Below are 14,355 nucleotides of genomic sequence, written 5' to 3'. Positions count from 1 at the left end.
TGAGCAGGGCCCTCTGATTCTTACTGTATTCAATTGTATTGTAATTGTACTGTCTGCCCTGATGTTGCAAAGGACTGCGTAAACTGTTGGGTCTATTAAAATCCTGTAGAATAATAATAATAGTTATAATAATAATAATGTTACGTATTCCTGATCTTTACACTTTATCTTGTGCAGTGTGTTTTACTCCTGATCTATGCATTCTGTAAGCTGTGTTGTACATTAGACACTACTTACCACTGTTTTTACTGTAATTAATGTTACATAGTCCTGACTGCTGCACTCTGTAATATGTGCTGTAAACAACATACTCTTGAACATGTTTATTGTCTCAACAGTTGCTGGTTGCTGTTTAGTCCCCCACTATTTTAATGATGTTCCTCTTTTAAGATAGGATCAGACAGCTTGTTAGCTGTCTGTCTATATTCTGTACAGAAAAAGGCATGTTTAATTAAAGAGTAACAATTAACAAGAAAATTCAACTTTTCTACTTCCCCCCCCCCCCCCTTTCTCTTCAACTTTCAGATAGTTTTATTTGGGGGGATAGTGGATACCTGGTTTTGACAGGTACACACTCCCACCTGGATCACCAAGACGGTCTGAGCAGACGTTCACCCTCCCTCCTGCCTGCAGCCTCTTGGGACATCTCACAAGTCCCAGGAGGCTGCGTGACCATCCACAGGGTGCAGCGTGGTTCTCACATGTGCAGTGAGGAGCCAGCTGTGAAGTCACAGCCAGCTTCCAACAGTAAGAATGCCAATGCTGGGAACCCAAAGACTGGTGAAGAACCAGCCTCGGTGAGGACAGCGCTGGATCTCTTGACAGGTAAGTGTCCTTTTATTATAAGTGAGCAGCTACAGTATTTGTAGCTGCTGACTTTTAATTTTTTTGGGGGGGACTGAAGAACCTCTTTAAGGAGTATTTTGTGAGTACACAAAATACGACGCGTGTGTGCTGTATACCTTGAGTCAACAAAAACTCTATTAAGTTGTGTCCAATATTCAGTGTAATTTAACCATGTCTACTGTTTGCTGCGGCACTACATACACCACAGATCCTTAACTCCCTACGATATCCTAAATTGGGAGGTATAACTTCCTGTCCAAGGGGAGGAAATATCCCTATTGTGTAGACAGACGGCAAAAAAAACAAAATCTGACAGAGGCTTTGTCTGTTCCACACTCCATCCAAAACTAGAAGAAAAAGTTATACTTTAATAGATACAAAGGCACATGTACTGTTTTAACTATAGTTTGCAGGAGGAAATGAGAGGGTTACCACATGTTGTAAAGCTTTGTAATCTACATGAAATACTGTTTTCACATTTTGTAATCTCCTCAACTTCCCTTTTCTAGGCTTTATGTAGTGTTGGTCTGAAAAACAGATTCCGGATCTCCAGTCCTAGGGGAATAGTAGGTGCGTCTCTGCTCTATTATACTTGTAAATGTGTTTCTAAATTTGTAAATGTTCATGTGGGAGCAATATGGAACTCAAAATGTGTGTGCTTGTATGCTAGAGATACCATGGCAGTGCCAGTGATCACCCAGCAGCCTGGATATGGAACCTATGCAGCTATGTCTTCAACTGGTGAGTGGAGCAGCCAGCTCTGTGACTGCTGTGAGGACTGCGGCATCTGTAAGTATTATTATTATACAGGATTTATATAGTGCCAACAGTTTGCTCAGCGCTTTACATTATAGTGGGAGACAATACAGTAACAATACAGTTCAATACAGGAGGGATTTGAGGGCCCTGCTCCTTGGAGCTTACAATCTAGAAGGGAGGGGTTTGTGGTACAAAAGTTAGTAACTGTGGGGGATGGAGTGGTTGGAAGAGTAGAAGATTCCAGTAATAGCTGAAGGCAGGATAGGCTTCCCTGAAGAGAAAGGTTTTCAGTGATTGCCTAAAAGTGAGCAGAGTAGGCGATAGTCTGATAGTATGAATATGAATAGTCTAAATATAAATATACCTTTTCCTTTATTGTCTTACCACAATCAAATATATAGAGAATAGCTGAAACATTTATGTAGGATGTTTGTGTGAGCTAAAGAATCTCAAACCTAAATTTTTGTGTTATTGTTTGATTGCAAAATGTATAACAGAATTAAAACAATTTCAAATTTGTCACCACATAATGTGTAAGTGCACATGTCAGTTAAGTTATGCAACCAATCAGAAATTATCTCTTTGCTCTTTTTTGCAATTAGATTAATTTAATATTTCTGATTAGTGACAATAATTTACATATTATTTTCTGGATGATTTAAAGGATAAGTTTACCTTTTTACAAAAAATAATAAATGCACATTTTTTTTCAGGCACAAAAATGTGCATTTATTATTCTTTGTTTCTGGAGCCTCTAAAGCATTTTACCAGCAAGCAGCAGATGGCTGGTGTTATTCAGGTCTCCTGCAGACCTTTCAGTGTATCTGTGTGCCTGTACATCCTGTACAGAAGACTTAGGAAGACTCAATGAACTACCATGGCACTCCACAGCGCCGTGGTAGTTCATTAGGAGCTACAGGCCGCTAGCCTCTAAGACTGTCGGAACTCGTAGTATTCTCATTCACAGAATACTGTGCTCCGCCTGCACAGCCATGTTTTTTTAAAAATTGTGACAACTAGAGCGGAGAAGAAATGAATGTGCTTCTGGCGCTGCTCAAGACCGACAGAGAGCAAAGATCAATATCAAATATTGGATGAAGCGCTCTGCTATAATAGTGCTATATACAAAAATCAAAATATTATACACATATGTAAATGTAAATGTAGTGCTTAAATAATATATGTGTTAAAATTATATAAAAATTCATATAAGATCAGTCTGCCCCCAAGTGGCTAAAACTGGTTATACATGTGCACATACAACAAAATAGAAAGTGACCAAGTGCTTAAGTACATAAATAGTGTCTTAATAAATATAATAGAAATAAAAATCACAGTGAATAATCTTAAAAAGTGCCAAGTGTTTAAATAACAATCAATATACATATAGTATAATCATGTGCAAAAAAACATGCTATCACTCTTCTGTGAAAAAATATATATACGTGCTTCTTCATTCAAATAGTGCTCAGACCAAAGTGTCACTCCAGTGAATCAATCCTAAATATCCAGAGTGCCTCCTCACCTCCAACATTCGACCCCTAGAGGTCACAAATCATTTATTTAAATTGATCCTGAAGAAGCCACGTGACAGTGGTGTAACGCGTGGAGCTCATTGACGTCATTTCCGGGTGGAGCTCGGTGACGCACTTCCGGTTTTTGGCAAACACGATTTCCTATCATACCCATAGGATATGGGGGAACCGCTTGTATACTTCTAAGAGCATGTGAGTTTTCCATCTGTTTTTCTTTATAATAAAACTACATATTGCGCTATGGAGATCTCTCTTTGTGCTTAAATCTTCCATGGTCCATGGACATATGGCTGAGGCATCGTATATATTGAGATTTTGAATTGTGCGGCAAGTTATATCCTGGTGTCGTTTTTGGAACATCATTTAAATAAATGATTTGTGACCTCTAGGGGTCGAATGTTGGAGGTGAGGAGGCACTCTGGATATTTAGGATTGATTCACTGGAGTGACACTTTGGTCTGAGCACTATTTGAATGAAGAAGCACTTATATATATTTTCACAGAAGAGTGATAGCATGTTTTTTTGCACATGATTATACTATATGTATATTGATTGTTATTTAAACACTTGGCACTTTTTAAGATTATTCACTGTGATTTTTATTTCTATTATATTTATTAAGCTTTACAGGCTCCAAGTAAAAAAAATAATAAATGCACATTTTTTTACCTACAAATATATGTGCATTTATTATTTTTTTTACAAAGGTGAACTTATTCTTTATGGTTCCTGCACACTGAGCTGTCAAAGTAGAGCAGTGCATCCTTCCTGGTATTTTAGAGCTCCTGGGAGGGACAGGTACAGCCTCCAGACCCTGCAGCCTGTCAAAATCTATGCCTGGGGGGGGAGCACTGTACTAGTGGTATTAGTGTTTAGGACCCTATATGTTCAGGCAAAAAGATCTGAACAAATGCAGAAGACCTACATTGCAGATCTTTGTGGGAGAAAGCACAGGGCCCACTACCAGTCAGTACAGTGTTCAGCCGCAGACTGCCACAGACTTTGACAGGCTGCAGACGGAGCGGTTGAATGCTTCACCTGTCCTTCCCAGGCGTACCAGAACACCAGGAGGGATGCACTGCACCTAGACAGCTTTGTGTACAGGGGGCCTTATACATCTACAGTGGGCAATAAACCTTCACTTCACTCTCTTGAGTATGTCAGATGCCTGATCTCATGCTGTGCACTGTGGTTCTTTCCACTGACACCTACATCATTGTTGCATCCTGTAGTGCTTGGTGGCAGGAATGATTGCACATAGTAGAGGGTGTCTGCTTACTCCCAGAGGCCGCAGCCCTGAAGAAAGTGAAGAAAGGGATCATGTATCCAAAATTAACCACTTGCCCTCCAGAGGATTTACACTCCTTCCTGACTAGGCTATTTTTTGCGATATGGCACTGCGTTACTTTAACTGATATTTGCGTGAACATGCAACACTGCACCCAAATGAAATTTATGTCCTTTTTTTTCCTACAAATGGAACTTTCTTTCGGTGGTATTTGATCACCTCTGCAGTTTTTATTTTTTGTGCTATAAACAAACAAAAGGCCAACAATTTTGAGATAAAAAAACAATATTTTGACCTTTTGCTATTAAACATGTCTAGTAACAAAAATGTAAAAAATTTAATTTTGTCATAAATTTAGGCCAAAATGTATTCTGCTACATGTCTTTTCTAAAAAAAAGTTATAGCATTTACAAATGACGGTATATATACTGGAATTTTTTTTTTACTAGTAATGGCGGCAATCAGCAATTTATAGTTGGACTGCAGCGGACATTCTGACACTGGGGGGGAACTGACTAACTGTCACTGACATCCCCAGTGATACTAATACAGTGATCAGTGCTAATAAAAAGCACTGACACTGTACTAATGACACTGGGCAGGAAGGGGTTAACATCTGGGGCAATCAAAGTGTTAACTGTTTACTATGTGCTCTGAGTGTGTTTTATAGTGTAAGCATATTGCTTTGTATTGCTCTGCCACGGAGCAATACAAAGCAGTGTGCTGGAGCTGACAGAGGAGAGTTCTGTATTGTTTACATACAGACCTTTCCCCCGTTAGTGATACTCGGCGATCGCCAGGTGCCGGCTGGGAATCACCGGCCGGGACCCGGTGATCGACAGCTGAAGCCGCCAATGGCGGCACGGGTATGCCCCCCTACTCAGAAATGCAAAATCACATATATGTATATATGTGTGTGTGTGTGTGTGTGTGTGTGATTTTGCGCAGCCCTGCTGCCCTGTAGCAGTATTTCTGCTACAGGGCGGCGGGCAAGAGGTTAACAACCAATATTAACTATATTGCTTACCAGCTGTGGTAACTGCATTTCTTTTCTTTTTTTGTGTGTTTGGTAATTTACAATTGAAAATACAGGTAACATTGACTTAGATATCAGTTTATTGCGTATGAAGTTACAAGGACATTAAAGCAAGCCATAGATGATTCGAAAATCGCTTGATTCCCCTATCAACACAGTCAATGTTGATGGGGGAATCCCTCCAATAGTGAGACTTCCTGGCTGGCAAAAGACAATGAATACTGTTATTATGGCTATAGCAACAGGCACTAATTGCATGTAAAACATCTGACAGGCTAGTTGTACCCAAGTCAATCGATGGATCCTGTCTTCTCTGATCCTCCCCTTCTTCCACAGTCCTCAATCCATCCAGAGCCTTGGGGGCAAGCTCCACATGCTCAGTTTGGTGTGTATTGCTAGATTTTTTTTTTCTTTGGGAGAGTGCATGTGATCAGGACAGGGCCAATCAGCATGGTCTAGACAGAGGGTCAGGGGTTATGCAGCCTCACAAGACTATCAGGGGAGAATGAAAACTCCTCCTACAAGCTGTAACCAGTGCTCTGCTGGACACTGATAGAAGTCACAAGACTGCTCTAACTTCTGATGAGAAAAGGTATTTAGCAGTTTATATTTACTAAAATAATTGCATTTCCATGTCATGTGTACTGTGGGAGACCAGATATAGTGAATGTAGGGTCCTGGGTTTAGTAATACTTTAAGAGTCTTCTTTTTCATAGAGCTTTTTTTAGAACTTTTTTAGAACCAATGTCTCTTTAAACGAGGGCGCTGGAATTGTCCGAATCAGCTGATTTCATTGGTATCTATTTCCAAGATTTTGACTTGGTTGTTTAGTGTTCATGTAATTAGTATTTAATAATTTTTTTTTTAGCTTGAAAGGTTTCAAAAACAGGTTTTTGTTTTTGGTCATCAGGCAGGTGCTGTGGGGAGAGGTTAACCTCCCTAACGGTATTCCCGAGTGTAGCTCGGGGTAAAATGTCTGTACCAAAAGCGGTAACCCCGAGCTACACTCAGGCTTACCATGCGGCGCTGCATAGGGAGTCCCTGCAGCACTTACCTTGTCCTTCGCTCCTGCGATGTGTCCCCTGCAGCGTCCCCGGCCATCTCCTCCAGCTGATGCCGGCATCCGGCTCCTGTGTTCCGGTCCCTGTGACGTCGGGACATACGAGCGGCGGCGGCGGCGGGAAATTTGAAAATTAAAAAAAAATGTCATTTTTTTCAAAACGATTTTACATAGTAAAACATTGCTGTTTCAACCCATTTCACATACATTTTGTCCATAGTGCTCTGTCCTGTCCCGTCTGCATTTTGAATGTTCTTTCTGCCTGGAAACTTAGAGAAGTCCATGGCATCCAAAAAGCATCCCTTTAGGTCAAAAGCGGTTTTAGATCAGCTAGAGAACAGCGATAGTAAATTAGAACTACTTGCAGAATTGAGTGATAATGATTCGTGGAGAAATTCGTCATCAGACACTGAAAACAATTTTGCGACTTTGCTCAGTGATGTGCGAACTTGGCGCTATATTTCAAATTTCAGTGTTTTTGGTTTGATTATATTATTGAATTAAATGTCATATTATTATATTATTATTTTTTATGATTATTTATTAAATTATAATTTATGATTTTGTGTTTCAAATTTTATCATACACAGGATGTTTAATAGACTCTTGTTCGGACAGATTTCAGTGAGTTATTCCTAAATATTACAGCCTACAATAAAAAAACTACATATTTCCATGCAAAATAATGGTACCGCTTTCAGCACCAAAAATCTGAAATAATCATACCGCTAGGGAGGTTAAGCTACTACATTTGCAACACCAGTGCAGTTGTCACTGGCATTAAAAGTCATCTTTCATGATAGAATGCCCCTACTGCAGGCACTGTTATTTCAGCATTAGTGGATTTAGTCATCCAGCACAACAATGGTTTCTGCTGATACAGGACACAGAGACAACTTCTTTCATACAAAACAGAACACTAACATAATTATCATATGTTTCTATGTTTGCAGGTCTCTTTGGACTCTGTTTCCCAACATGCTTAGCATGCTATGTGGCTGATAAATATGGTGAAAGCTGCTGTTTGCCCTTTGTCCCAGGAGGAATGACCGCAATGCGAACACACATGCGCTTGACTTATGGCATTCGAGTAAGTATTTGGGCTAATTACATTCATACAAGCAACACAAAGCACCATGATGAAATTTGGTGTTACTGCACTTTGCATATTACAATTGCCTATTATAGAATCATAATTCCTAAGGCATTGGATATGTATCTCCAAATATAAGGAGACCCTAAAAACGCCAAATGCCTTGGATTTGGCAGTTCTGAACAAAGCATGGATCTCCCAAACTTAGAAGTCTATGGGGTTTATTTACTAAAACCGGTTCGCTCAGAATCTGGTGTCTCACAAAAGTATTGTTATTAGTGCCCGGTCATACCAGTGCGATTTACAGTTGCTCCCCCATCGCCTCTAGATGTTAACCCCTTAAAACCACAAACCAATCAATATACACTTACTGGGATTTTTTTTACCAAAGACATGTAGAAGAGTACATTTTGACCTAAATTTATGAAGAAATTAGATTTTTTAATAAGATATGTTTTATAGCAGAAAATTATTATTATTATTTTTTTTAATTATTGGTCTCTTTAGCCTTATATAATAAAAAACAAAAATAAACAGTACTGATCAAAAGCCAACAAAAGAAAGCTCTATTTGTGTGGAAAAAAAGGATATAACTCTCATTTGGGTACAGCGTTGCATGACCGCAGAATTGCCAGTTAAAGTAGCGCAGTGCTAAATAGCAAAAAATGGCTTGGTCATGAAGGGAGTAAAGCCTTCCTGTGCTGAAGTGGTTAACCTTTACCCAACCAGAACCACTTTTAACTGTTAACAGGTTAACATGCTTAGTACAGCACCAATTAGGTGTAGTCATAAAGTCCTTGCAGGAGGTTACCTTCCTCCATCATACCAGACAGGATCTGTAGACACCCCCCTCAGTCATCTCTCAGAAGCACCATGGGTTTCAGCATTTTGGCCCTTGAATCTCCCACCCGAGGCCTCCTGGCAGCATGTGCCAGGGGAGGCAGCTGCCTCCCTGGCTGTAACTCCCGTCTCAGGAGAAGTGGAAGAATTACCCAGATCCCATGTGGTCACTGAATATAAATACCAGCACCCAGTATGCTCAGGGACACCACCCCTTGTAATTGGCTGGAGCTGCATCCATATTCATACTGCTCATCAACATGGTTCATACTATCCACCCAGAACCTTCCTTGGTTATCTGGATACAGATGAACCTTCACCCATATGCAGCAGCACTGTGAGTGACCCAGGATAAACTAGCTAAACAGTTGTAGCTCTTCTGAAAGGCAGAGACAGAGAGAGACAGAGAGATGCTAAATTTGCCTAACAATCTGCTGTTAAGCAGAAGACCATAATATGCTATACTCAACTATCTACATCCTAGCACTCATCTATGAGGATGCTACATTTACTTACCCTTAGTCAGGCTAGGCACAACTGCCGAACATTTATATATCCCTCCACCAATCACAATAAAGAGAGTCATTTGTTTCGTAAAGAGAGAATTGTTAATTCTCCAGCACTGGCGTGGGATTTTGTTAAAGCCCAACTCCAGTCCCCCTCTTACCCCTCCGTCCCACACCCCTTTAACTAGCTGCTGGTATGAAAAAAACAATCCAAATGCCCATTTTACGCACCTGAAGCCATGTTCACATGATGATCCTTCTCTCTTTTGTTTACTTCCCGATTTCCTTCTTTTGGTGTCCTTATCACTGTGTGCTTGATGTACACACCACCTCTTGGTGGAGGCAACACGTTCCGTGGCCGGGACCTCTATCATAGGCTCCAAACAGGAGCACTCATGGGGGTGGTGAAGGAACCATTGCCCAAGAAGATAAGGAGCAGAGAAAATTGTCTGGTCCCCAGGGCAGGCTCATACAGGAAACTGAGACTTTGAGCCAAAGCCCTGCAGGATGGCTTAGGAAGAGGTGTTTGAAATCAAGACTGAGGAATAAGATAACTGATGCACATTGCACTTTTTTACATTTATTTTTTGCCTTGAGTTGGGATATAAGTAGTTTAGTTATAAACAGGTCTTCCTGGAGTTAATCTATAAATATGCACAAATTTTATATAATTTATTAAGCATTTTATTTCATTTATGTGCTATAGCTGGATAAATACTACTGAATTTTTGCCTTGTTTAGGGTACTATATGCAATGATGGGCTTTTGATGTGTTTCTGTGGATGGTGTGAGGTGTGTAGAATGGCTCGGGAAATTAAACGTTATCATCATTAAGCTACATGGTAAGTCTTATAAAACCTCAATTCCTCGAATAATACAGTATCTGTGAATATAGAAAAATAATCTTATTTACTTGTGTGACATATCAATGTTTTAACCTACTTGTGTGAGATTTCCCCTACAATCCAAAAATCTACTGGTAGGTTCACTGGCTTTTACTCTTGTGGTCCTATAATATAGAAGTATGTATATTGCTGAGGAAGGTGTAGGAACATGTATACTATAAGAACATTTGGAAAATGTATCCCCACGTTCGAGCAACTGTATGGGGCCATAATGCCTCCTCACCATCTTTCAGACTCTCTCAAGAGAAATCCATCACAGATCCGCTCTTCAGAGGACAACCCAAGGGCAAATGAGCCATAAGGGTGGACATAAGAAGAATAAGTGCACTTAATGTTTAAAACACCCTATATCTGCAGGCTGGATTTGTTGTATACAGATCCTAAAGGTGAATTCTGGAAACAAAAGCTTTAATTTACAGTATATACATTATTTAATGGTCACAAATATAAACCCAGTTTGTGTGCACCAAATACATTTGCAAATCCAGATATTACCTTGCCAAATACCTTTGCAAACCCAGATATTACCTTTTAGTACCAAGCAGGTCCTCCTAATACAGTCTATCGGCAGAAAACTACAGGGGGCAGATACAAGACCAATCAACCTGCACATAGAGAAAGCAGCAGTGACCAGTCTGAATTACAGAAAACCACTGCACAGAAGCAAAGTACAGGAGATTCTTCATGCTGGATTACTGCACAGATCTGAAAGAAAACAAAAAGAATACTGAGATTTAATGAAGTATATAGATGAAAAGTGTATTTAAATCTTATTTGTATTTCCCAGATTTCAGAGTTATGACAGTGTTGGCTGTAGCTTTAAACTAAATTTTAGCAATCTTTGGCATTACTTGAAACTCTTCAGTCAAGTAATTGCACGTTACATGTTGGCATCCTCGCCTTGGATGTCATAGGATCTTGTGTTGGCACTGGTAACAGGATCCTAATGTGAAACTATAGTCGCCTCCACCCCCAGCAATACAGTAGCAAACCAGCCGCTTTTCCAGTGATCTCTTTTTGGCTACTGATTTTCAGCCATGTTAATTGGCTGGGTGAGGAAGGCATTATTTCATCTCGGCAGATGGCAAAATTGTACAATGAGCTGTACATGTGCAGCTCAATGTACAGTGAAAAGAAGGAGGTAACAATGTTTTAATGCAGAAGAGACAAAGTGGGGTTGGTTTACTAATAATGGAGAGTGTAAAAATGGGTGCAGCCAGGGGCGGACTGACAACTCATGGGGCCCCCGGGCAATAGGGGATCATGCGGCCTCTGTATCCTTGCCCAAACTCAAAAAAGCCTATGAAAAAAGGTACCAGGGGCATCTCATGGGGCCCCCTACTGACCCCGGGCCCTTGGGCAGTGCCCGAGTTTCCAAATGGTCAGTTTGCCCCTGGGTGCAGCTGTGCATAGAAACCAATCAGCTTTCATTATTTTTTGTCAAAGCTTAACCACTTGCTGACCGCAGATAGCCAAATGATGGCTTCACTGCGGCTGGCCAGTTCTGGGAGGGCATCATATGACGTCCTCCCAGAACGCGTTTTCCTGCACGCCCCCGGACACAGTTGATCACGTGATGTGGTAAAAGGCCAATCACAGCCTCCCAAACATTTTTCACCTGTCCAGTCACCTTTTGGATGCCATCTTCCAGGGATTGGCCGGATCATGATAAATATTTGTACTAGTCATTTGGCTCTCCCTGCCCTATATTCTGGAAGTGTCTTCCAGAAGTAGGTGGGAGAAATCAAACCCAGCCAGGAAACCCTGACCAGACAAAAAAAATAAATGTCAGCTCTGCTAACTGTAGTGAAGCCAAAAACTAAATTTATCCTAGCAGCCTAACTAGAGGAGGATGTTATGTTACTAATGCTAGCAACATAAGGATGAAAAAAAATAATTAATGTTGATTGAGAGTGTTTAGTTCCGCTTTAATGGTTGACAAGGAGTGCCATTGCAGTTTTATCTCATTTTACAGCTGCAATAAATCTTTTGAGTGTGCTGATAACCAGTGTATACTTCACATTGATTGAGATGAGGTTTGGAGGTCTGCCAAAGGTCTCCTTTGTATGTAGAAAATAACTTTCCTTTTTTTCATTACTATCCTAAGGCCCCTCTCACATAAGCGTTCCATTTTTTTCATCAGTTTAGTCACGTTTTTTACAAGCAAAAACAGATCAGTTTACATCCGTTTTTTCATCAGTTTACATCAGTTTTTTCATCCGTTTTTCATCTGTTTACATCCGTTTTCATCCATTCCATCTGTTTACATCCGTTTTCATCCATTTTTCATCTGTTTACATCCGTTTTCATCCATTCCATCTGTTTACATCCGTTTTGGTCCATTTACATCCGATTTTTGTCCGTTTACATCTGCTAGTTCATAGAAATACAAGGGTGTCCATTTTTCATCCGTGAACGGACAGATGAAAAACGGACATACGGAATGCCTGTGTTAACCTTCCTGGCGGTAATCCTGAGTGTACCTTGGGGTTAATTTCAGTACCAGAAGCGGTAACCCCGAGCAACACTCGGGATTACACTGCAGCAATCCCTCAAGCCTTACCTTGTCCTGCGATCCCGCGAGGTCCTCCTGCTGTGTCCCCTGGCCATGTCCGCCGGCCGATGCTGCCATCCATCCTCCGGGTTCCGTTCCATACGGGGGGGGGGGTGGAGCCGGCAGGAGATTCAAAAAAGTAAAAATTTGACATACACACAATACACTGTAATCTGTTAGTATTACATTACTGTACCAAACCATTTCACCTTCGTTTTGTCCCTAGTGCTTTGTCCTGTGCCCTGCCTGTACTTTTACTGTTCTTTCTGCCTGGAAACAGAGAAACGTCCATGGCATCCAAAAAGCGTCCCTTTAGGTCAAAATCAGTTTTAGACCAGCTAGAGAACAGCGATAGTAAATTAGAACTACTTGCAGAATTGAGTGATAATGATTTGTGGGGAAATTCATCATCAGACACTGAAAACGATTCTGGGACCTAAGCTCAGTGATGTGCGAACTGGGCGCTCTATTTCAAATTTCAGTGTTTTTGGTTTGATTGCATTATTTAATTAAATGTATTATTATATTAATTTTTTTTATAATTATTTATTATATTATAATTTATGATTTTGTGTTTCAAACTTTATCATACCCGGGATGTTTACTAGACTCTGTTTGGACAGATTTAAGTGAGTTATTACAGGCCGACAATATAAAAAAACTAATTTCCATGAAAAACCGCTTTGACATTCAAAAATATTGATTAGTTAGACTGCCAGGGAGGTTAAAGAGGCCTAATATTTGCTATCAATTATGTTATTTTTCTCTTTTTTTTTGCTCTTTCAGGCTTCTAGTAGAATGCAGCCACAAGAGAAATCCACCAGAATATTGGAGAACGCCTTAAGTAAAAAACTATATAACTGAATTATCACTTTTTAACAAATAATAAATACTTTATAATATTAAATGTGTTCATGTATCTTGTATTTTTGTATTGAGATCTAAACTCACACTATCTTAATTAGGTGTAGTTAAAGTGTTACTAAACCCACAACAGTAAAATCAGTCTGTATATGCAATAACGCATGCTTGTTATACTCACTGTGGAACCTACGGGGTTAATCCTCTGCATTGTGTAAAACGGCTGTTTGATCCTGTCTTCTCTGATTCTCCCCTTCTTCTACTGTCCCCAATCCATCTGCTCATAGTACAGAGCTCTAGAAGTCACTCTGCACATGCTCAGTTTTCGTGTGTATTGCTAGAGTCTTTTTTTTCTTTGGGAGAGTGTTCAGCACAGGGCCAATCAGCACTGTCCAGACAGAGGGTCAGGGGTTATATAGCATCATAGGACAGTCAGAGGAGAATGAAAACTCCTCCTACAAGCTTTAACCAGTGCTCTCCTGGACACTGATAGAAGTCACAAGTCTGCTATATACTGCTGATGAGAAAATGTATTTAGCAATTTATATTTACTAAAATAATTGCATTTCCATGTTCTGTGTACTGTGAGAGACCAGATATAGGGAATGCAGGGTCCTGGGTTTAGTAACACTTTAACCAGTTCCAGCCCGGTCAATAGCAAAGTGACGGTCGAGCGGGACTTACAAAGTCAAGAAACGCATCATGCGTCTTACTAAATACCTTGCACTACTTTCCAACAAGGGGTAATTTAGGGGATATCTGTACTGTCCTGACATTTTTGGGCCTCAAGAAATGAGATAGGCCATCATTACAGCAGGATTGATTTTCAGATATATACCATAGTTTGTGGACTCTATAACTTATACACTTATTTGGGTTATGTTCACCAAAGAAATGTAGCAATATACATTTTGGCCTAAATGCACGAAGAGCAATTTGTAAAATTTCATAACAGAAACAAAGAAAAACTTAAAAAAAAAAATTTCAGTCTTTTTTAGTTTACTTAAGAAAAGAAAACCCAGTGGTGATTGAATACCACCAAAAAAAGCTCTAGTTGTGTGAACAAAATAA

General features: G+C 40.0%; 1 protein-coding gene across 1 annotated transcript; it reads left to right on the top strand.

Moving 5' to 3' along the window:
- The first annotated feature begins 1,264 nt into the window (after positions 1-1,264).
- Positions 1,265-13,330, top strand: LOC149460969 (cornifelin homolog). The gene is made up of 5 exons (XM_089678984.1): positions 1,265-1,416; positions 1,517-1,635; positions 7,479-7,615; positions 9,706-9,806; positions 13,210-13,330. Exons 2-4 carry the CDS (start codon positions 1,524-1,526, stop codon positions 9,796-9,798), a joined length of 342 nt encoding a protein of 113 aa, XP_089535110.1. The 5' UTR covers positions 1,265-1,416; positions 1,517-1,523; the 3' UTR covers positions 9,799-9,806; positions 13,210-13,330.
- The last annotated feature ends 1,025 nt before the right edge of the window (positions 13,331-14,355 follow it).

This window comes from Staurois parvus, unplaced genomic scaffold, assembly GCF_062004578.1.
Source record: "Staurois parvus isolate SC_StPar_1 unplaced genomic scaffold, SC_StPar_1.0 ptg000214l, whole genome shotgun sequence".
NCBI classification, from domain to species: Eukaryota; Metazoa; Chordata; class Amphibia; order Anura; family Ranidae; genus Staurois; species Staurois parvus.
Note: the sequence above shows the minus strand (reverse complement) of the source record. Positions and strands in the feature narration are given on the sequence as shown.